The sequence below is a fragment of the Monodon monoceros genome, unplaced genomic scaffold, assembly GCF_005190385.1.
Source record: "Monodon monoceros isolate NGI ecotype Baffin Bay Population unplaced genomic scaffold, NGI_Narwhal_1 Super_Scaffold_10, whole genome shotgun sequence".
Taxonomy (NCBI): Eukaryota; Metazoa; Chordata; class Mammalia; order Artiodactyla; family Monodontidae; genus Monodon; species Monodon monoceros.
Genome location: NW_021703766.1, coordinates 27600772 through 27624604, shown reverse-complemented (window position 1 = coordinate 27624604; position 23833 = coordinate 27600772). Strand labels below are relative to the sequence as shown.

Sequence of the window (23833 nt, the reverse complement as noted above, 5' to 3'; positions counted from 1 at the left end):
AACAAAGAAATCATAATGGATATTTACAAGTACTTAGTTGGAAATACAAAATTGTATACAATGAAAGCTGAGGAAAAATTATAGCTTTAGATGCTTATAACTGAAATGAGCTGAAAATTAATTAGCGTGGTATCTGACAGTTATTTATAACAGAAATAATAAAAGTATAAGTTTGAAGAAAGTAAAGAATATTCCAAAGAAGGTAGAAGATATTAAAGAGCAAAACTTAATAAAATAGAAAAAATAAGAAGTAAACCCAAAAGATCTTTTATTTTTTTATTTTTTTTTTATTTTTATTTTTTTGCGGTATGCGGGCCTCTCACTGTTGTGGCCTCTCCTGTTGCGGAGCACAGGCCTCTCACTGTTGTGGCCTCTCCCGTTGCGGAGCACAGACTCCGGACGCACAGGCTCAGTGGCCATGGCTCACGGGCCCAGCCGCTCCGCGGCATATGGGATCTTCCTGGACCGGGGCACGAACCCGTGTTCCCTGCATCGGCAGGCGAACTCTCAACCACTGCGCCACCAGGGAAGCCCAACCCAAAAGATCTTTGAAAAGACTAATAAAACTAAGACTACCCTCTCATGAAAATAAGAATAAAAGCATAATTCATCAATATTTGGGATGAAAAAAGGACAATTACAGACAGAACAGCAATCAGAAAAATAAGGAATACTGACAATTTAGCTAACACGCTTGAAAAAAGACAAAATGAGCAAATTCCCAGAAAATATAACTAAATAAAACTGACTCAAAAAGACATGGAAAAACATAGATAGTCCTATAATCACAAGTTAAAAGAACAGGGACCGGGCTTCCCTGGTGGCGCAGTGGTTGAGAGTCCGCCTGCCGATGCAGGGGACACGGGTTCGTGCCCCGGTCTGGGAAGATCCCACATGCCGCAGAGCGGCTGGGCCCGTGAGCCATGGCCGCTGAGCCTGTGCGTCCGGAGCCTGTGCTCCGCAATGGGAGAGGCCACAACAGTGAGAGGCCCGCGTACCGCAAAACAAAACAAAAACCTAGGAATAAATCTAACAAAAGACATGTACAACTTTTTGGGGGGAAAAAAACAACAAAACTGTAACTTTATTGGATGACTTCAATTAAAGGAAACAAATAAATGTAGATATATGCCATGGATAGAGAAAGACTCAAATCCATAAAGATCTGTTCTCTCCATAAATTTATCAAGCAATTTAATAACATTCCAATAAAAATCCCAAAAGGATTATTAAAGAATTTAAACTAAAACTAAAATTTATATGGAAGAATGAAGTGGCCAAGAATAGACAAGACACCCTGAGAAGAATGTAAGGGGACTTGCTCTACCAGATATCAATATCTGTACAAAGCTACAGTAATTACACAGAGTGATACTGGTCCAACAGATCCTAGGAACAGAAAAAAGAATCCACAGACAAACCCGTATAGGTATGGAAACTTGTTATAAGACAGAGGTGACACTGAAGATCACTGAGGAAAGGCAGAAGTATTTAGTAAATTGCTAGAAAACTGGCTTTTCATTTGAAGAAAAAATTGCCATGTGATCCCTACCTCATACCCTTCAAAAATCAATTCCAGATTTAAAGACTAACATGTGAAAGACAAAAATTCTAAAACTTTTACAAGAAAAACTATATTACGACCTCAGAGTAGAAAGAATTTCTTGAACAAAATATAAAAGGCTCTAACCATAAAAAGAAAATATTAATGGATTTGACCACCTTAAAATGGACCACCTTCAAAAGGTACAAACTTCCAGTTATAAAATAAATAAGTACTGAGGATGTGGTGTACATCATGGTGACTATAGTTAATGATGTTATATTGTATATTTGAAAGTTGCTAAGAGAACAGATCTTAGAAGTTCTCATCACAAGAAAAAAAAATGTGTAACTATGTGTGGTGATGGATGTCAACTAGACTTACTATGGGGATCATTTCACTATATATATATGTATATATATCTCATATTATCAAATCATTATGTTGTACACTTGAAATTAACGTGTTATATGTCAATTATATCTCAATTTTTAAAAACTGACCACCTTAAAATTAAATATATTTGACCACTTTAAAGTAAAAAGATAAGCTATAAACTGGAGAAAAAAAATATCAAGACTACGTTTAAAAACAAACAAAACCTATGAATCAGTAAGAAGAATACAAATAACGCAGTAGAAAAATGGCAATATAAATGAACAGACCTTCCACACAACAGGACACATGAATGGCAAATCAACATATGATATGTCAACTACATTTGTTAACAGGGGAATGCAAATTAAGACCATAAGGAGATACTAGTTTATAAATCACTTTATCGCTGTATTTGTGCTGTCCAGTAGGGCAGCAACAAGCCACATGTAACTATTTAACACTTAAAATGTGACTAGTGTGGGGCTTCCCTGGTGGCGCAGTGGTTGAGAGTCTGCCTGCCAATGCAGGGGACATGGGTTTGAGCCCTGGTCTGGGAAGATCCCACATGCCGCAGAGCAACTAGACCCGTGAGCCACAACTACTGACGCGCAGGCGCGCGTCTGGAGCCTGTGCTCTGCAACAGTGAGAGACCCGCGCACCGCGATGAAGAGTGGTCCCCACTCGCCGCAACTGGAGAAAGCCCTCGAACAGAAACAAAGACCCAACACAGCCAAAAATAATAAAAATAAATAAATAAATAAATAAAATGTGACTAGTGTGGCTAGGGAACTGGATTTTAAATTTCATTTAGTTTTCATTAATTTAGATAGCCACAGGTGCCCAGGGACTAACATATTGGACACACAGCTCTAGAGAAACAGATGTACATATGTAACAAAGCATGTCCTTGACCTGTCAGCACTGTTTGTCATAATTCAAACATTCATTCACAGGAGAATGAACAAATTTTGGACTCTCAAATAATGCACTATTATACAGCAGTGAAAGTGAATGAATTATAGCTATACATACACATACATACACACACACAAAACTGTTTCAATCAGAGAAACAATTTGACTGAAAAACGAAATTCACAGAAGGTGGTGTGTATATAATGAAATCTTTTTTTTTCTTTTTTTGCGGTACGCGGGCCTCTCACCGCTGTGGCCCCGCCCGTCGCGGAGCACAGGCTCCGGATGCGCAGGCCCAGCAGCCATGGCTCACGGGCCCAGTCGCTCCGCGGCACGCGGGATCCTCCCTGGACCGGGACACGAACCCGTGCCCCCTGCATCGGCAGGCAGACCCCCAACCACTGAGCCACCAGGGAAGCCCATGAAATCATTTTTTATAAAGTTCAAAACAAGCAAGCTATTACATTATTTATGGGTACCTATATAGGTAGCAAAAAACAAAAAAAACCCCAAAACTACTAAGAGTAAAGAAAGGCGGGCTTCCTTGGTGGCGCAGTGGTTGAGAATCTACCTGCTAATGCAGGGGACACAGGTTTGGGCCCTGGTCTGGGAGGATCCCACATGCCGTGGAGCAACTAGGCCCATGAGCCACAACAACTGAGCCTGCGCGTCTGGAGCCTGTGCTCTGCAACAAAAGAGGCCCACACACCGCAATGAAGAGTGGCCCCTGCCTGCCACAACTAGAGAAAGCCCTCGCACAGAAACGAAGACCCAACACAGCAAAAATAAATTAATTAATTAATAAACTCCTACCCCCAACATCGTCTTAAAAAAAAAAAAGAGAGAGGCAAAAGAATGGTAAACTAGATATAGGAAAGTGGTGTGAGGATGTCAAGGCACAGAGACAGAATGGGGAGGAACACAGAGGCAGACTCATATTGTTGATAATGCTCTAGGTCTTAAGTTGGGTGAGGGGTTCGGGGGGCTTGTTTTATTACTATGCTTCATAACATATATCAGGCATCAGACTTTCACCAAGCATCGGAATTATCCATGGAACTTTAAAAATTAGACTTCCAGACCTCACTCCAAACTTACTGAGCCAGACAGAATTACTGTGAGGCAATCTACAGTATTAACAAACTCCCAGATGACTCTAATAAACCCAAGGCTGGGTAGATTAGGAACTCCTGCCCCAGGAGACTAATTTATCACCTTGCTACACAAAACAACAATAAAGGATGATCTAATAAAAGTTGATCTAAGGACTAGGAGAGCTACTTACAACACATTCTGCTAGAAGCAAGACACTGCTGAGAGGTAACTAACTGACCGCCTAGAGAGCCCTTTCTTGGTATAGCCCAGTACAACTGACCCACATCCAAAGACACTAGGCCAGCAAGAAAGCTTATATGAAAACTTGAAAGGAATAATTCATGGCTGGGGTAACTGGCCCTTTTCAGGCTACTGATATTCCTCCCCTTGGCTGCTATACCACGACGACATTTTTACATGTAAGCAACATTCCTAGCAATGTTCCTGGGAACATCAGCACACAGAAGGTGTGCCAAACCACAAAACTGCATCAACACACTTTCTTCAAAACATGTGGCTGGTTGCCAATATACTATATTGATTTTCCTAATAGTCTGCACTTAACATCCTTTTGCCTGTGGTAGGGTTGGTCAAATTGAAATGACCAGATTTAATCACTTTGGTGCCATTTCAAGACTTGAAAAGAAAGGAGCAAACAAGGCAGTGCTGCCACCCCACACCAAACAAGCAGAGCCCCAGCCAGGTGTGTAACCCTGTCACAGCTGCCATGTTCTTATAGATCATTGTGCCCTTGCCCCAGCTCTTCTCTCTTCCTGGGATGTTCTGCTCTCCCCGTCTGCCCGTCAAAGCCCTAGTTGTCTTACCTAGTCAATCTCTTCTTTCTAAGGCCTTAACTTCCCCAACATGAGCACATATATCCACCTCCAGGCAGTTATTCCTCCTCCATGATCTAAGTACACCCTATATAAATCCTTCCATAGAACTTGCTACCTTGTTTGCCTAGAAACAGATGCTCAAGTACTGAACTCCACCTCTCCTACTACTTTGTGACCTTGGACAAAGGTTCTCAACCTCTGAGATTCTCAGTCTCTTCATCTGATAAGAACCTGTACTTCACAGAGTTGTTGAGAGGAATAAAAGAAATCATGTATGGAAAGTACTTAACACAATGCCTGGCACGTAGCAGGTATCCAATGAAGAGTAGCTATTATGTTGAATGAACAGAGAGACAAGGGTCAAAGGCTACAGAAGACACCAAATCTGGTAGGGGAGAGAGAGGTAAGACCACCAAAGGAACTTCACCAAGACCTATGTTTAGGTAACCTTTTGTTCTGGCTACCATTAATCTGGCATTTCAAAGCACACAGTCAGAAGGAGATTAAAGTTGTGTGAATTCGGGCTGACCTCTTATGCTTCACAGCTCCTGCCAACAGCTTTGCCTGGGAGAACTTGGTCTTGGTTTCTGTGGGTTTCACAGCCACTTTCTTCTCCACTTCCTTCTTGTTTTCTTGAGAAATTCCAACCTTGTTGAGATTACTGTGAGTTACAGGTTAAGGGTCAAACTAAGCAAAAAGAAGAGCTACAGCAGGACAGTGATAAATCAAGAGATGGAAGGCAGATATAACCCGTGAGCACTTCAGCTCTGCCATGGAATGTTCAACCTACTTATTTTAAAAATGCCCTCCCCTCCTTATTCTGCCAGTCAAATCCAGCTGATTTAAAAAGAAATGAAGGGACTTCCCTGATGGTCCAGTGGTTAAGACTCTGCACTCCCAATGCAGGGGACCCGGGTTCGATCCCTCGTCAGGGAACCAGATCCTACATGCCGCAACTAAGACCCAGCACAGCCAAAAAATATATATTTTTTTTTAAAAAATAAATAAAGGTGACTAGGAGGAAAACAGCAAATCAAGCCCAGAATAATACAGAGAAGCAAACTTTTTCCTTTTGATTCTCAATGAAAATCTGAGTACAGCCAGAAAACCTGCTATTACCAAAGACATGGCCAATATCATGCTTGCTGGAGAAAACAAAGACCTTGAAGAATGCAACAGAAAAAATGTAGCTTCCCTGAAAACATAAAAATATTTGCTTTTTCCCCCAAGGGTAAAAATCAAATTTTGCGGAGTGTCCTATGACTACCAGTGGCATTCAATTTTAGACATCATGAAGACTAACTCCTACTCTGCTGGTGCAAGACAACATCAGAATCACCTTAAGGCTCATTAAAAGACAGAGTCCCTCCCCTGTCCCAAACCTACTGAATAAGGACCTCCAGAGGCCCAGGAACCTGTTTTAAACACTCTCAAGGTGATTTAATGAGAAACCCCTGTGCATATGCAACACAACACAGGACTGAAAAGTTGTTTTAAAAGCATAAAGCAACCAGTTCACTTGTAACATACTTTTTTCATGCTTGATGTCAATCTCTAGCCCTCAAGCTTTGCCAGTTTCTTTTGTTCTCTCCACCAACCCCCTCCCCTCCTTCCTTTTCATGCTCTCCCACAACATATCAATCAACAGATAAGTACTGAAACATGTATTGGAACATCTTAAGATGCAGTAATGCCTTGCTGGAACAATAGTGACATCTAGTGCCCAAGATATCTAAGAAGTATGTATTATCAGCCCAAAGGGGTGGGGGTAGGGGTATATGGTGTAAGCTATTCCTGTATCTTTGAATAATGGAGAAATTGGGTACCAGAAATTAGGAAATTCTAATTCTGATCACTCTTCAGACACTAACTCGATTCTTATGGGCACCAGTTATCTTAAACATTTTTAATATTCAATACAGATTATGCATAATGCTCAGTACTATTCTGAGTTTCATCAATTTAATGTTTTTAAGGTCATCATGGAAACTGATAATATGTTAATACTAAATGTTCTTTTTTTAGAATAAAAATGAAAGAAACAGAAATTTCATCTTTCTAGTACAGAATACCAAAAATAATGAGCATGCTGTGATTTTTACCTACAACTCTATCACTAAAGGATAGAAACTCTCAAAGAAAATTAATATTAAATATTGAAAAATAAAACAAAAATGGAAAAAATATAACAAAACCACACATTTATAATACCAAGACAAAGACAAAAACCAACACTTAACTTTCTATTCTTTTGAAGTGAAGAAAAGCCCTCAACCTCTTCTTTTTTGGTGGGCAGGAAGGGAAGTGGTAGTTATATTTTTGATCCATATCCAAAGCATAAGCCCTTTTTTCCCCTAAGTCCCTCTCCCCCTAAAATGCTTTAAATACACAAACACATCTCAAAAACCTCATAGAATGCATTAGATGAGCATTTTTTTTTAAATCACATTGTTTTACAACACACATAATATTAATAAATACTGCTCTAACCTGAAAGAAACAAGAGTTCTGTTGTTTGTACTGGCACAAACCATAGCTTATTTGTATTCACAAGTATCACATTACAAAATGTATCATTTTATAGCAACCAAGCAAAGCCAAGAACCAGCTCCTGATTTAGAGCTTCAATAAACAAATGTCTAATCCTTCAACTCCTATTTCAACATGACTCTGGCTACATGCATGCTTGGGATTAGCACATCAGTGGGTTGGAAGGCTTGCTTTGCTTCAGTTTTTCTAGACAGTCAGAACGTTCCAAGTTTCCAATAAAAACTAATACCCTGGGCTTCCCTGGTGGCTCAGTGGTTAAGAATCCGCCTGCCAATGCAGGGGACGTGGATTCGAGTTCTGGTCCGGGAAGGTCCCACATGCCGCGAAGCAACTAAGCCCGTGCGCCACAACTACTGAGCCTGCGCACCTAGAGCCCGTGCTCCGCAACAAGAGAAGCCACAGCGATGAGAAGCCCCCACTCTCTGCAACTAGAGAAAGCCCGCACACAGCAACGAAGACCCAACACAGCCAAAGATAAAAATAAACAAAATAAATTTATATACATACATAAAAAAAGCTAATACCCCTGAAGCCTCTTCAATATTGTGCTGTAATGTTACCAGGACAGAAAAGAATCTTTTGCCTCATGGCTGCCCTGTTCATTCTTCTCTTTGAATTGAAAACCGAAAGGCCTCTCACACTCATACCACACCAACAATACTCTCCAAAATGCTGCTTTGGGAGACACTCTGTCTTATTTGCTTGCCTACCAAATTAAGCACATGAAACAAGACATAATTCAAATGAGAGTGTAATTAATATATTTTTCTTTAGAGGAAAAAGCCAGGTGCCTGAAACAATGCAATACACATATCTGCCCATCTCAGATATATCAATGCATAATATCATCCTGGGGTCACCACGGAACAGAGTTCGGGAGGGAAGCCTCAGAAAAATCAAGCTCAATCCTACAATTGGGATGGAGGTGTGACTTTCCATCAACTCCTATCTTACTTAGTGTTATACCAGAATTCCACTAGAAGAACTGGGACTTGAAGCCAGGTCTTTCGCTACCAGTTCAGAGCAGGTTTTGCGGCACCGTGCTGCCACCTTATCTCGATCACCGTCAGTCACCTTAAACCAAGTTTGTCTTAAACCAAATCCCTGGGAATCTGTCCACATTTTTTCCTACATAACTTTTTAATGGAACCTACTGCACACTCTCTGCAACAAATACCAATTAGCACATACACACAGTCATATTATCAATCTTAGAGGTAAAGCCTGCTCAGTCACACTAGTGAGGTTATTCAACATACAAGCATGAAATACTCAAATTAGCTTTCTCACAGAAGGAAAAAGCTAAGGTGGCCCTTTTAACCTCTCCTATGAGTCATTCATTAATATATTCACATGTATACTAAGAACTTATTATATGCCATGCACTGGAGAATTCAGTGGTGATCAAGTCCTTGTTCTTATGGAGCTTACTTTATATCCCAGCAATAAAGAACAACACAAACCAGTAAGCATATAAATTAAGATTTTCAGGTAGTGACAGAGACCATTAAAAAAATGACATTATAGGGCTTCCCTGGTGGCACAGTGGTTGAGAGTCCGCCTGCCGATGCAGGGGACACGGGTTCGTGTCCTGGTCTGGGAAGATCCCACATGCCGCGGAGCGGCTGGGCCCGTGAGCCATGGCTGCTGAGCCTGTGCATCCGGAGCCTGTGCTCCGCAACGGGAGAGGCCACAACAGTGAGAGGCCCACGTACCGCAAAAAAAAAAAAAATGACATTATAGTCAGTGATGGGGGTGGGTACAATTTTAGATGGGGTGCTCTATGAGTAACGGAGCTGAGACCCAAGTGTCATGAAATGCCAGCCTTGTAAACTCTGAGGGCAGAGCATTCCAGGCTGAGGAAATAGCAAATGCCTCACAGAGCTCAGTATGAGAGGAACATAAGGCAGGCCAGTAGGCTGGAGTATAGTAAACAGGAGGAAGAGTAGTTCAAGATACAACACGGTGGTGGGTTGGCCGAAATCATGCAGAGCCTTGTAGGACCTGGTAAAGAATGTAGACTTAAGACTAAATGCAACAGGAAGCCACTAGTGTTTCAAACAGGAAAGTGATATGATCCCACGTATGTTTTCAAAAGTTCCCCAGACTATTGTCTAGAGAATGGATTGTGGGGGAGGAGAGCAGAAGCAGAGACAATTAGATGGTCACAGTAGCCCAGAGAAGGTCTACGACGACTGCAGTGGCAGTAGAGAAAGCAAGAAATGCAGGATTTGGAGTACATTTTGGAGGTAGTTTTTGGCCCAGGCACCTGGGGGTATAGGAGTACCATTACTGAGATTGGGAAGACCAGAAAAAGAAGAGATTGGGAGTGGGGGTGGGGGGTGGGGAGGGAGATGGTGTGATGAGGGTCGGGGTAATAAGGCACGGAATTGAGAATTTTGATTCAGCCAAGTTACATTTGGGATGTCTATTAAGACATTCAAGTGGATGCCAAAAAGGCAATAGTGAACCAAAGCAAAGTTCTCTTGGATGCTTTCTCTACCCACCTATGGGGACAAACCAGGCTGTATCTGTAGGGAAGGTCTTACTAAGGACACAGGAGGGCTGCTAAACATTTCCTTTTAAAACGTAGAAGCCAGTTTCTCCCCTGGATGAGGTTCACTGCATCGTCCACCTGTTTCAGAGTCTAATACCACAAGGCAAGAATAACCTGGTACTGACTATTAGGATTTAGGCCTTTAGTTAATCCTAAAGGATCTGGACTTTTGATTGCGACAGATTCCTGCACGCAACATAACTCTACATATCACTACCAGTTACTCAGGGTCCTAGGAACATCAGTGTTGAAAGGGAACTAGAGATCACCAGGCAGAAGACCCTCATTCTACTTATGAAGAAACTAAAATGCATAGATGTTGATGAGAAACTGACACCTTATACTTTCCTAACAAAGTACAAAGGATATTCTGTATTCCTTCAGTTCTTTCAGTTCTTCTTCTCTTCGCTGCTTTTCTATTAGTTCCTGCTGACGAGAAACCTCATCAAGGAAGTTGGTCTCATCTTCGTCTAAGCCTCTTACCATGTTTTCTGAGGAAATAATTAAACAAGGAACACTTAACAGGCTAAAGGAAAAATATAGTCAAATAAGAATTTTCCTTGTCCTATTTTTAAATAAATAGCAGATACTTCAGGGGATTAGAAGAAAGAATTTGTTTTTGGACAGATAACATGACATAAAATCAAGGCATCTCTCCCATTACTAGATATTAGCATAAATTAAAATGGGTACCTTGAGTTCTAAACAAAAATGTTCAATGTGGTCTAGATGGTAGAAATTTGTCTCTTTTCCACCAAATGAGCATCTACAGACAATTTTATCTAAAGATAATCAAGACAGTTTCATGGCTGGTTAGTAAAAGTGTTCACAGGGCAAAAGTGCACCAAAAAGGCCCTGCAGAGTCCCTTGGACACTGTTTTCTGAAGCTTACTGAATTTGAACTGTTCTTCATACTCCTGCTGCTTCCTATCTTTCTGTTCCTGTAGCCTTTCATATAGAGACCGAGGGTCATAAACCTCCTCTGGGCATTCTGAAAGAAAGGGAGGGGAAAAATACATACTTTAGAATCCTTTCATATTATTTTGGAATCACAAAGGATTTTAAAGATAAAGTCAAGTCTCTGCCTGATCTGAGGGCAAAGATAACACAAAAATAGTACAAAGTCCACAGCTTCCCTTTGGACCTCAGAGAGGGGCCAGCAGTTCTCAAAGCCAACTATCAATGTTAATAGGGCCCAAGGCTTGAGACAGTTAACTGGATGAGGGATCCACCCAAACCCTGCATGGTAGCAGCATTCTCAGCTGTTCAGATCCTGGATCCACCTGAATAGATGGAATAGACTAGCAGAATCTCCTGGAAGACAGTGTGGCAGAGTGGAAAGGGCAAAGATGTGAGGACCCTGGTTCTGCTCCCAGCTATGGAGGCCTTACATAGCTCCCTTGAGCCTCATTTTCTCTACTCTAAAGCGAAGACATTAATACCCACTTTGCAGGGTTGTAAGGATTAAAGGTCTACAAGCCTCTATACCTTCTGGATCTTCAGGTTTTCGAACTTTCTCCCATTCTTCTTGCCTCCTTTTGCGCCGTTCATCTAATTCTGCCTCAGACACAAACCTCTTTTTGATAACAAGGTTACCATCATCCCCTCCATCCATAATGGAACAATCAGTCTACAAAAAAAAACAAAAAACAAAAAACCATTTCGAGTGAGAACTGCAATTAAAATTCTAAAGAGAAACAAGAAGATTGAGCTCTGTCTCCCCCAGCAATAGACTACCGCAAAACTCCTTTCAACCTTGAATTGAGAAATCCTCAAGCAGTTTAATTTACAGGTCACTGATGAAAGCACATGATTACATTTTCCTAATGTATCAAGTAGTTTTATCAACATCTATGTTATCTACAAACTCAGCAGAGGACCTGGAATAATTCTCATGATATGCCACAGTAAATCTTACATTCCAGATTTGTCTCTGTCCCTCTAATATAGATAAATTGGCCTCCTGGGCACCCTGACATTGTTCCTTCTCGAAATTCCTGTTTCAGGGATATTACACCACCTTGATTCACCTGTTTTTATTTCCAAGTAGATTCCAAAACGAGAAACTCGGATATTCAAGGAGCCTTAGAGATGAGTCTAGTCCGTTCAGCAGAAAAGTGATATGCCTAGAGGCACACAGACCACAAGTGGAGAAAGTAAGACTAGAAGAACCCAGATCTCCCCACTTCAGGTTCCATGTCCTCTGTACTCTACTAAAATGACTCCTCTTTCATCTCTTCCTGACCTTCCTCCCTGTAAACTCCAAATCTGCCCCACTTAAGATTCTATCCTCCATCCTTCTTTTTTCTCATTCCCACAATGACCTCAACCATTTTACGCACTTTAGGCCCAGAGAAGTTAGGTCACTTGTCTAAGGTGATAAAGGTGGTGAATGGTGGAGCTGAGAATCAAATCCAGGCCTGAGAGCAAAAATTCATACTCTTACCCACTTCACCATACCCCTTCCCAGAAACCAGGGATCCTCCTTGAGAAGAAGGACATGTCAATTTCAGCTTTCTTCCTACATCAAATTCCAGTGCTGAGAATGTTGATGAAACATTTTTCTCTACTAAAGACGAAAATGGAAACTGAGAAAATAAATCTGAACATGCAGAACAAAAGAATAGTCTCCGCCTAAATCCTACTGTTGAAGTTTAGTTCAACGAAACAACAATGAGAAAATTTTTAAATTTATTAGAAAGAAAACCAAATCAATTGACAGAAGCTGTTGTTCCCACCTAAAGCCCACAACCTGGACACTTTTGATTTAGCATTACTTAGCATTTGATTTAGCATTACAGACAGAATTGTTCTGTCTCTGTGACCATGCCAAAAATTCCTCAAGTTCTGCCTAATGACCTCTTATGGAACAAGAGCCAACATTTTCTTAAATCTCTCTGGCAGAGAAAACATCAACTATGTAGAACTCTAATGGATGGGAGAGACATATTGGGCCCTCAATGTCCCCTTTCTTAGCTGTAGCTCTCCTTTCTCACCCTAAATTGGCTGTCCTCTCACCCTTACTTCCTGGTAAATAATTCAGAGTGCAACGGGTCCTTATAGCCCACCTCAAACAATTCTCCATCTGACAGCAGAACCCACCATCCATACCCAGGAGATTTTCATCCAACCCATACTTTAAAACTGTACTCCCTTCCAGGCAGCTGACTCTGAACAGCTCTGACTGGTAGGATAGTTCTTCCTTAAACTGAACTGAAATCTGTCTCCCTATAAATTCCACACACAGGTTCAATCCACTGGGACTACACAAAAGGAGCCAAATTCCTTTTTCAACATGACAATGCTGCAGTTGTTTGAAGACAACTCCCATTTTCCTAATTTGTCGCTTTTCTAAGTCAAACATTTCTAGTTCCTTTAATCTTATAAAATAGAGAAAAAAGTGTCTCAAAGCAGTGAACTTAACGAATTGCATATGATTTAAACCTGGTAAATAAATGTTAGGATATGGTAATGCAACTGGTATGCCATTAAATGCATCTCTTCACTCTCATTACACTTAAAAAATGAAAATATTAATACTGAAAGAACTCTTCTAAAAGGCCAAAATAAAAACCTAGAATCTTACATGCTTCAATCTAAATAAGAATTCAGAGACTCTTAAGATTATTCTTATAATGTAAAATTAAGGAAGTAAAACCATTTAATTTTCATAGCCTGTTGAGTATTTGGAAAAAGAAGAACCTACCTTCACTTAACTTTAACAAAGATCCCTGAAACTCAAGGGACAGAGCCTTTAGGATACATGTAAACAAGCCTTTAGGATACATGTAAACAAGGGTTTGAATTTGAAATGGAAACTCTGGAAAAATAAGAATCTTCCCAACATTTATCAATTACTTTTGGGAAAAGACAAATTTATGGGATTCCAAGACATTCTTACTCTCCTTTTCATCAACCTTTTTCTCAAAAGTGTTAGAATTTGGGACTTCCCTGGTAGCGCAGTGGTTAAGAATCCGCCTGCCAAGGCAGGGGACACGGGTTCGATCCCTGGTCCGGGAAGATCCCACATGCCATGGAGCAACTAAGTCCGTGTGCCATAACTACTGAGCCCAAATGCCACAACTACTGAAGCCTGCAAGCCTAGGGCCCGTGCTCTGCAACAAGAGGAGCGACTGCAATGAGAAGCCCGCGCACCTCAACGAAGAGTAGCCCCCGCTCACCGCAACTAGAGAAAGCCTGCGCACAGCAACAAAGACCCAACACAGCCAATAAATAAATAAATAAAGAGATTTTTTTAAAAAGTGTTAGAATTCAATTTCTACCCAAAGAGTTTAGCCTGTGCTATTTCCCCATCTTTCACAAATAAGGACAAAATCAAGGATCACCGTTGGCTAATGAAAATGAAAACAAGGCAGAAACACATCAAAAAAAGGAAATTTAAAGACAATGACAGAGAAACTCTACTTCTCTCAAAGGGTTGACTTCCTGAGAAAACACTCACACAGTAAAAACTAATGAACACTTGTAAAAAATCTGTTCTTTATTTTATTTTTTAAATAAATTTATTTATTTATTTAGTAGCTTGTGGGCTCCAGAGCACAGGCTCAACAGTTGTGGTGCACAGGCTTAGTTGCTCCATGGCACGTGGGATCTTCCCAGACCAGGGCTCAAACCGGTGTCCCCTGCATTGGCAGGCGGGTTCTTAACCACTGCGCCACCAGGGAAGTCCAAAACTCTACCCTTTAAAGCTAATATAATCCTGACATTCCCTCATTCCCAAAATAAAACTAGATGGACACACCTAATTATAATAAATTTCTGTGAGTTTAAAAGGGCCAAGACTAAACCATAGACTGCTTTATCCATCTCTTTCTTCAATTTGCACATCTTCTGTAGGTCCTCATTCCCTGGCACTTCAACTACTGTTGTTCCCTTCTTGCCTTCAATGCCACCAGTGGCCCTCTGGCTAATTAATTTTTATATTAGGAGAGGTTAAAGTACAGAAAATATTCATGAATAAGTGGTCATACTCCTGAGTATTCTGGATAATATTCAGAATATTTCTTCTCCAGAAATATTCAGGTCTTTTCAGAATTCAAAACTTCACTGTCAATAAATATTGCCAAGAAGTCAGCTTAACTTCAAGACACCTTTCACTACAACCTAATCTAATTCAACCAATATATAACAAATACCTTCTGTTGCAGTCTCCTTACAAGAGGTAATGATACAGGTAATGATGAAGACTATAGACTCTGAGATCAAGAGACCTCGGTTCTGCCACTTACAAGTTGTATGATCCTGGACAAGTCACTTAACTCCTCTGAGCCTTAGTTTCCCAATCCACAGATTGCACTCACCAATGGGGATTAAAATAGTACTGCACAACTTATAAAGCTTTTGTGAGGATAACAAGAGAATTCATGTAAAGCATTTAGCACAGTGTTTGGCACCTGCTTAAAAATGCTTTGAAAGGTTTGCCATTACTACAAAGTGCTATGCTAAGCTCTGGTTATGGGAGTGAGAGAAATACTGTCTGCACTCAAGGAGTGCAGAAGAAATAAATCAGTGACATAAACAACCATGATATGTGAAGTGGGAAAGGGACCACAACAGAAATTAGGGAAAACGTACATGTATACATATTTGGTAATTCTATATTTCCCCTTTACTGTGGTTCTCTCTTTTACTGTTTTATTATTAATTCAATTTAAATAAACTCAACATTGTGCTGAATGCTGAACTGTGTCCAGCACTGTGCCAAATTCTATGGGGTGATAAAGAAAATAAACTTTAAGAGTTAGTACTCTTGCACTAGTTAATACCAATAGTGTACGTAATGAATTACCAAAGTGAACAGTACAGGTAGGAGGCAGTAATGAAGGGCACAAATATGGATCAACCAAGTTTCCCAGGCTGAAAACCTGGGCATATATCTAGACTCCTTTTTCCTTTTTCCCTTACATGCCACCAGTCTCTAAGTTCTGTTATTTCTACCCCATAATGATCTCTTTCTAATTCATCCTCTCCTTTAAGAGTCCTTTCCTTTCTAATCTCTTCTTTTCAGGGCCTCATCTTGCATAAACTACTGCAAGAGCATTCCATTAGTCTCCCTGTTTCTCCTCTGGCCCCTATTCCAGCTATTTATTACTCTACTATAGCACTTACCCATTGTGTTTTACCATTTATGACTATTCCAACAGCTCTTTTTACTCACAGTGCTTATTAGCACAGTGTCTGCCATACATTAAATATAAAGACATACTTATTGAATAAACCAACCATGGAGAGGATTTGAAGAATTTGAGCAGGGAGGAATGCTCTCACATGAATATTCTTAGATACTGTCCAATGTAAATTATAGAAAATGGTAGTCATTAAACAAATATTCACCAAAGCGTCTTTGTCCCATAGGGAATTCTATTCAAACACTATACAACTTGTGCAATAGGAAACACAAGACCAAAGATTACATCACGTTACTATATTAGATAACTGACGTCTTCTTCAAGAATAACTTTTGTGGGACTTCCCTGGTGGTGCAGTGGTTAAAAATCTGCCTGCCGATGCAGGGGACATGGGTTCGGGCCCTTATCTGGGAAGATCCCACATGCCATGGAGCAACTAAGTCCATACACCACAACTACTGAGCCTGCACTCTAGAGCCCACGAGCCACAACTACTGAGCCCACGTGCCACAACTACTGAAGCCCGTGTGCCTAGAGCCCGTGCTCCTCAACAAGAGAAGCCACCACAATGAGAAGCCCATGCACCGCAAGGAAGAGTAGCCCCTGCTCGTTGCAACTACAGAAAGCCTGTGCGCAGCGATGACGACCCAACGCAGCCAAAAATAAATAAATAATTTATTTTAAAAAAAAAAACTCTTGCTACTTTCCTTTAATTTCAACTGACTAAAAAAATGCTCTCACACTAAGCAATAAATATTTCCCACACAAAGCATTTTTCTCTGAAGAGTCCAACATTCACTGACTGTTTATTCTGCATTAGAAAGGTGATGAGTACCCACAACTTACCTTCTTCTGGAAGTAGACAGAGAAACCAGAAATTAAAGTGTCTATTTCAAATTCCTACAGCCTATCTAAATTTTCACAAGTCTCTTATTTTCCTCTTTTGTTTGCTAAAATAATTTAAAACAAAACACAAACAAAAGCCCAGGGGTCCGGGGATCTAATTATAAAAATTCATTTAGGGATGAAGAGGATTTACATTGAGAATGCTTATTTTGTCCTTACTGTGTTTAATTTTAGAAAGAATAAATGCTGCCAACTTTCCTTTACTCACATAGCTTTTCTGCATGGTGACTCAAGTTTAATTATCAAATTAAACATTACATTATTTTTAAAAGGATTATTTAAGTTCTTCAAATAGGGAATTCATGGAAAACCAAAACCATGCCAAAATCACTTTGTCCCAACTTAAAAGTTTCAAACTGATGCAAAGAGTTTCCAAATTTGCTTGACAGCCAAAGAAACAAAGTTCTTATATTTCAAGCTGAAGTAAATGTTAAACACTGCACTACTGTATTTGTACTGGAGACTGTAGTATTTAATTTCCAGGTTGGTGGGACAGAATGGACTCATACATACCATGCTATACAAGTTTTAAAAAACAAAACTTACATTGCTGCTCCCAAAATAATTGCCATTGCTGACCTGAAAATTATTCCATTTAGCTCGTGCCATGATACAAATTAATGGGATCTGGTTTCCTATGGAACTGAATTTTGTGATGGCAGACTACCTAAGTGTTTACATCACTAGCCACCATACCCTCCTAATTTCTAACATCAGATACACTGTACGTGTAAAAATACACCAGGGAGGATCAGATCTCTGTGTTACAGTGTTCTAAGGCTTCCCTTTGCGGAGCAAAAACAATAGGCCAATCCACTTTCTTTCTGTCAGTAAATATACTTAAGTACTGCTCTTCCAACATTTTTATCCTCATGTTCAAGTCACATGGGATTTCAAAATGCAGGACAGCAACTAAGAGGAATTTGCCATCTGGCAAACTCAAAAATATTCCAAATAAAGACTGCTTTCTGGCCAGGAGACACTTCTACCAAGCTACAGCAGTTTAGATCAAGCCAACTTTCCCTGTATTATAAAACTTCAGGGACTTCCCTGGTGGCGCAGTGGTTAAGAATCCGCCTGCCAAGGCAGGGGACACGGTTCTATCCCTGGTCTGGGAAGATCCCACATGCCACGGAGCAACTAAGCCCATGTGCCACAACTACTGAAGCCCGCGTGCCTAAAGCCTGTGCTCTGCAACCAGAGAAGCCACAGCAATGAGAAGCCCGCGCACCGCAACCAAGAGTAGCCCCCACTCACGGCAACTAGAGAAAGCCCACGGGCAGCAACGAAGACCCAACTCAGCCATAAATAAATAAATAAATAAATAAAACTTCAGAGAATGACAACTACTAACAGAGAACACTTTGTCAGCACTTACTATTAGACAAAGTAATCCTTAGTCACTCTTCTAACACTGAGGCTTATTTAACCTACTCCACTAGCAAAGGAGACAAAAGAATCTCAAAATGAGGGTACACCATAAGCAGTGTAATTCATATTTAGAATGTTTACTATAAAGAGCAATTTGAAGTAAACTTCTGGTTGTCTAGGCATCTAAAAAACACATGAAGTTAAAAGTTTAAAAAAACCTAAATATGCATTTATCTTTCCACAGCACAAGAACAAAATCTCATCATATGTGCATTTACCCTGAATTCATCTATATCCACTGGAAGAAAAAAAGAGAGAACTTAAATATTGGTTCCCTTAGCTGATTCTCAGCTCCCCAATTCATGTGTGCCTCTCAGAGTGTAAACACTTCCCTCACTATGTGTGATTCTAGTATTAGTTATATTTTTTTTACACATTGTGATTCCTAAATGCAAACCAACTACTTCATCTGGGACTCAAAGGAAGAAAAACAGCATCTGTTTCAAAGCCGGAGGAAAATCTGGCCATGCTGGAATTTTGCTGCACTGGTATACCTACATCCAACATGATGCCTCCCTAAAAGTTTTTCGAGGATAGCTTTGATTACACACTATTTTACAATCTGGGCTAACTCTGGAACCTAACCCACACTAAATCATACTCCTTCCCACCCCCACCCTCCAGGCTTTATGTATCTCCTCTCTTAAGGCCAAATTTAAAAAAGAAAAAAAAAGGTTTTACATTACACCAATCATACAAGGCCCACTAACTCATTCAGCTGTATTTCTGAAGTAAATCTTTACAGGGAACCTATTATGTGCAAGACACAGTGCTAGGTAGTAAACTGGCACTACTTTTTAGCAAGTGAGGAACTTGCACTCAATAAAAGAGATAAAGTTGGTACATGAGCAATTTAAGAAAGTACAGAATGAGGTTAAATGCTCTCAGAGAATGGAAGTTAGATAAGGAAGACTAGAAAAAAAGCACAGGGGAAGCTTAATTTTGCAGCTATGACACTGCACAGTGAAAAGTGGTGGAAGTTTTACATATATTAAGAAAAATAATCTTTAACTCAAGTTTGCCTGAAGTGACATATTTCACACTCTAAAATCAAAATCAAAGGGGGCCTTCATTTCCAGAAATAGTGGGCTAGGTAATCGAGACCAATCCCCTACCTCTATTAGTAAAACTGGAAGAATTTTTTTAAATAATTTTTAAACAAATAGAAAAGCTAACAAGATGGTAAAGAACTTGGCCAAAAACCCAAGATAAGGTGAAAACCAGATTAAGTCCAATATTCAAACTGGTTTTCATCCCAAGGATTTCTCTGATCTTGAAAATTGAAAGTTACTGTTTTGGTGCCCTTGCGAAGCAAAACTCAAAAGCAGGGAGCCCACCCAGGGTGTGCGGAGTCTGATAACCAACCACCTCTTTCTCTATCTTAATCTGGTACCCCAAAGAACTACACCATGAAGGTAAAGGTGAACTGGTAAGAAAAAAAGCAAGAATAATGGGTAACAGAAACAGACTCAAAGGAAATTCACATTCCCAAAGGAATTAACACATATAGATTACAAAACAACTATGCTTACCATGTTTAAAGAAATAAAAACCAAGCCTCAAAATTAATAGCAGAGAATAAGAAACTGTAAGACAGTGGCATGGCACATTTGAAAAGAAAAAAAAAATAGAACTTCAGTAACTAAAACATGCAATAACTGAATTTAAGATTGCAACAGATGAGTTTAGTAACAGGTTAGAAGTAACCTATGAAAGAATTAATAAAGAAGAAATTATCCAGAATATAGTATAGAAAAATAAGAAGAGTAAGAGGCATAAAGAAGAGAGTGAAAAGGTCTATGTTAAATCAATAAAGAAGGAAGATAAACAACGGGGCAGAAGCAATACATGAATATAAAATGGCTGAGAATTTTACAGAACTAATGAAAGACACCAATCCACAAATTAATAAGTGTAATAAACACCAAACTGAACAGAAACAAATCCATAGTTGCATACATCATAATGAAAATGCAGAAAACCAAAGACAAGGACAAAATAATCTGTAAAACACATCCTATAGTAAAAAGTGACACAGATCATATTTGAGAATTAAGACAAAGCATGTACAAAAGGTGATCAACAGTGAGCACACTGAAATTGTTTAATTTAGCTGCCACGAAGACATAATTACACACAACTGAGTCTATGGCTAAACCATGCACTTAAATTACTTCATTTACCAGATACGTGGTTTTCAATTTCTGAAGCAGCAGCTTGATTCTAACCAAAACAGCAAGATTCTTAGAAGCTAAACACTGTTAACCAGGTAAATGGTATTGACATAATTCTTCCTTTCTTACAACCACGAAGAATTTCTCACCGGAGGCACCAAGACCTCAGGTGAGAAAGATAATTGGGTAGCCTCTGCTTTCAGACCCTTACAAATTGTTAACCTCGAGCTCTATTTGAAAGACTGTACAAGCTGCCTTTACCTCAGCTCAATTGCTTGTTATCAAAAAGGGGCCTACACACTAATTCCTCTCAAGTGTTTCAAAAGCAGTGCCTTCCAAACCATTTAACGGGGTCCTTGTTAACAAAGCAATAAGGCACACAGCTGAATGAATTATCAACAAATCTTACCCAACAGCTGGTACACAATAGGTCATTGGGAATTCTCACCACCAGACCCGCACTTGGCTTCCTGGGTCCCACCCAACACCCCAGTCCGACTATTTAGGGTGGGGTCCGAGAATATGCATTTTAAAAGGGCCGCAGAAGCTCTTGTTTTCTACTAGTTTAAGAACCAGTGCTCTGAACGCGCACTCCCCCTTTCCCGCCATGCGCACTGACATTCACCTGGGCCAGCAACTCTCAAACAAGACGCTTCAACCCGCGCGCTCTTAGTTTCCTAAGTTTTCTGCAAAACGAGCACACCGGTTTGTTTTCCATTAGAAGAAAATGCACTGCACATCTACTGGTACATGGTACATAATAAATGTTTCTCCTCCTGCACTAATTCTGTGACTCAATCATTTCCAACCAGGCACCCCCCACATCTCCCGAGTAGCCTGGAGCCGTTCCAAGACCTTTGGGATACAGCCCGCTCCTCACCTGGAGCCTGGGTGGCCCCACCTGACAGAAAAGGTAGAGGGGAGCCGACTAGAGGCCCAAAGTCCCAGGACCCCTTGAAAGGGTCGGCATCCCCCTCCACAGGACCTGAAGGCATTCCCGCGGGCTCCCTCGGCTTCTCTCAGGCTGGGCCCCGCAAGCCCCAGTCCCCGGTGACTCAGAACACTGGGCGAGAGAGCGGACTGAGGGCAGACCTGGCCCTAAACCTCCCATCAAACGCAGCCCCTCACCTCCGGAGCGAGGAAGCCGGAGCCCAGGTCTCGCTGCCTGGCCAGGGCCCAGGCCGCACTCACCTACCAGCGTGCGGGAGGCGAGACCCCCTCACCTCGGCGGCGCCCACCCCAAAACGCCACCGCAAGGGCCGCTCGCTCTTCAGGAAAAAGAAACAGAAAGAAAGTAAAAACAGAAAGAAAGCAAGAAAATAGCCTTTGCTTTTATATTTCTTTCGACCCTGCCGAGCTTCCTTTTCCTCACCGCCACAACAGAGCTCCGCCCCCCTTCCGGCAGCGTAACCCAATCCGCACCTCTCTTCCTCCGCAGGAGACAGATGGAAATCCGGGCCTTAGAAAGCCAGCGGGAGAGACTTGATTGGGCCATTCGCACTTCAGCAAGGGGATTGGCCAGCTCCCTCCAGGGGGGCGGGCCGAGCGGCGGTGTCACGTGACGTATTATCTGAAAGCTGATTGGCTTTCAGGAAAAGGGATTGCCACCGAGGAAGGGGCGTTTCCTAGGGGACTGAGGGAGGGCCTGGGCGGTACGAAGCGGGGGTGGGCCCAGCACGTAATGGCAGCGCCGTGGCCTCGCGTCCATCTTTACCGCTTTCTCGGACCTGTCACAAAGGAGTTGCGCCGTCGCCGCCGCCGCCTACTCCCTCGGGTGGGCCCGGGAGCTGGAGAAAGTCAGTGCCGCAGCCCAGTCACGCTGCTCCGGGAAGCCCCTGGGGACGCAGAGCGGGGGGAATCCCAGGGCTGGGGACGTCCGTGAGGGAGGGGAACAGCCGCCCGAGTCTGCGGCGGAGAGACCGGACTGGGGCCGGGGGAGGTTCCGAGAAGGGGCCTGGGAGGGGGTGGCGTTGGGCAGAGCCCAGGAAACAGCCCGGAGGTCCTCCAGCGAGGCCCGTGCTGAAGACGCTCGGAGAGGTTTCTGGAAGCGGGTGTTCCCCCGTTAGGGGGTTCTTGACCGAGGAGGTTGTTGGGGATCGCCTTTCTGAGGAGGCCGCGGCTAAAGGGGCCCAGGTGAGAAGCAGGTAGCTCCTGGGAGGCTGCTGATATTTAGTAGTGCTCCTCAGGGGTGCCCAGGGTGGAGGAGGTAGGTGGGAGGACGTTTGGGGAGGGTTTCCTTTTGTGGAGTTTGAGGTTTAGGTGGCACGAGTGGGAGGTAGACCATAGCCGGGGAAGCTTAGACGTGCCTTAGGGTCAAGAGACGCCTCAGAGAGAGAGGCTAGAAGTTGGGAGCCAGAGCTAGCGGGTTCTACCTCGGAGGCCCCATGTGACAAATGGGTAAGGGCCTGGAGAGAGGGGATTTGCTGCGCGATTCCGGGAAGAAAAGACCCCCATCCATAGGAAAGCCTGGGTGGGGAATAGTGAGAGGGAAGCGGGAATGGCAAGCGTTTTCCTCTCAAACACAGGATTCAGCCGCTTCTGGGTATAGTGCAGGTGGAGTGGGGGAAGTCCGTCCCACCAACACGCCCTGCGTGACTCTAGATCAGGCTTTTGTTCTACCTGCTACCTCAGTTTCCCTGTCTTTGGGGGCGGAGGTAGAGGCAGAAATGGTCCACTGAGACTCTGGCGTTCTATCCTGTATAGCTGTCTGAATGAGGTTGCTCCCCCTGGAGTGTTGTACTTTGAACTTCTAAAGGTTAGAAGTGTCTATTTAACTGACTGAATAGAGTCCCTTGGTTGTCCAGGCCCCTTACCTACCATCTCCTCCTCCTTAACCTCCTTGGGTCTCTTCTGTAAAATAACACAGTGTGTGAAAGTACTTTACAGACTACAAGCTGTGTGGAAGTAAAGTACTGTGATTCTACCATCAAAGGGGTTGCTGTTGAGAAATGAAAGTGAAGGCACTTTCTAAACTGTAAAGCAGTATGTAGATGTAAGGGATTAGCATTTAATACACTTGTTGATCACCTATGGAGTGCTGGAAGCCATATTGTACCGAAAGCTTCAAGGTTTACAGCTTTGTAGGTCATATAATTTTAAACCCATGATTTCAACCTCTGCTTAGATGGGGGTAGAGGGATTTCCAGTTTTGCTCCCAGAGTTTTAATTTACTTTGAACTTCTGATGGTACTGGCAGAAGATAGCCCTATGATATAATCTTTTCCTTCGGGAATTTTTTTTTCTGACAGCTGAAATTTTCTTGTAGGTAATTTGATCTCAATATTGTAAACTACCTCCCAT

The 23833-nt window shown here is 41.8% G+C and overlaps 2 protein-coding genes across 8 annotated transcripts in view; one reads left to right on the top strand and one right to left on the bottom strand.

Annotated features, from left to right (window-relative positions):
• FAM192A (family with sequence similarity 192 member A) overlaps positions 1 to 21933 on the bottom strand; it is a 42046-nt gene extending 20113 nt beyond the window's left edge. Inside the window, exons 1-6 of one of the 6 annotated variants that reach the window (XM_029238432.1) lie at positions 21725 to 21918; positions 11904 to 11999; positions 11362 to 11503; positions 10766 to 10864; positions 10243 to 10364; positions 5296 to 5429 (exon numbers count right to left, since the gene is read on the bottom strand). In XM_029238432.1, the coding sequence (XP_029094265.1) occupies positions 5296 to 5429; positions 10243 to 10364; positions 10766 to 10864; positions 11362 to 11488 (482 nt within the window). In that variant the 5' untranslated portion in view covers positions 11489 to 11503; positions 11904 to 11999; positions 21725 to 21918. Of the gene's footprint in view, positions 1 to 5295; positions 5430 to 10242; positions 10365 to 10765; positions 10865 to 11361; positions 11504 to 11903; positions 12000 to 19891; positions 19907 to 21661 lie in introns of those variants that run through there. The other 5 variants (XM_029238413.1, XM_029238440.1, XM_029238423.1 and 2 more) reach the window with 5 other exon arrangements.
• A 276-nt stretch (positions 21934 to 22209) lies between these two features.
• The window catches only part of RSPRY1 (ring finger and SPRY domain containing 1), a 46826-nt gene continuing 45202 nt past the window's right edge, over positions 22210 to 23833 (top strand). Inside the window, exon 1 of one of the 2 annotated variants that reach the window (XM_029207584.1) lies at positions 22210 to 22329. The gene's annotated coding sequence lies outside the window, so the exon portion shown is untranslated. The remainder of the gene's footprint in view (positions 22330 to 23833) is intronic. The other variant, XM_029207593.1, reaches the window with a different exon arrangement.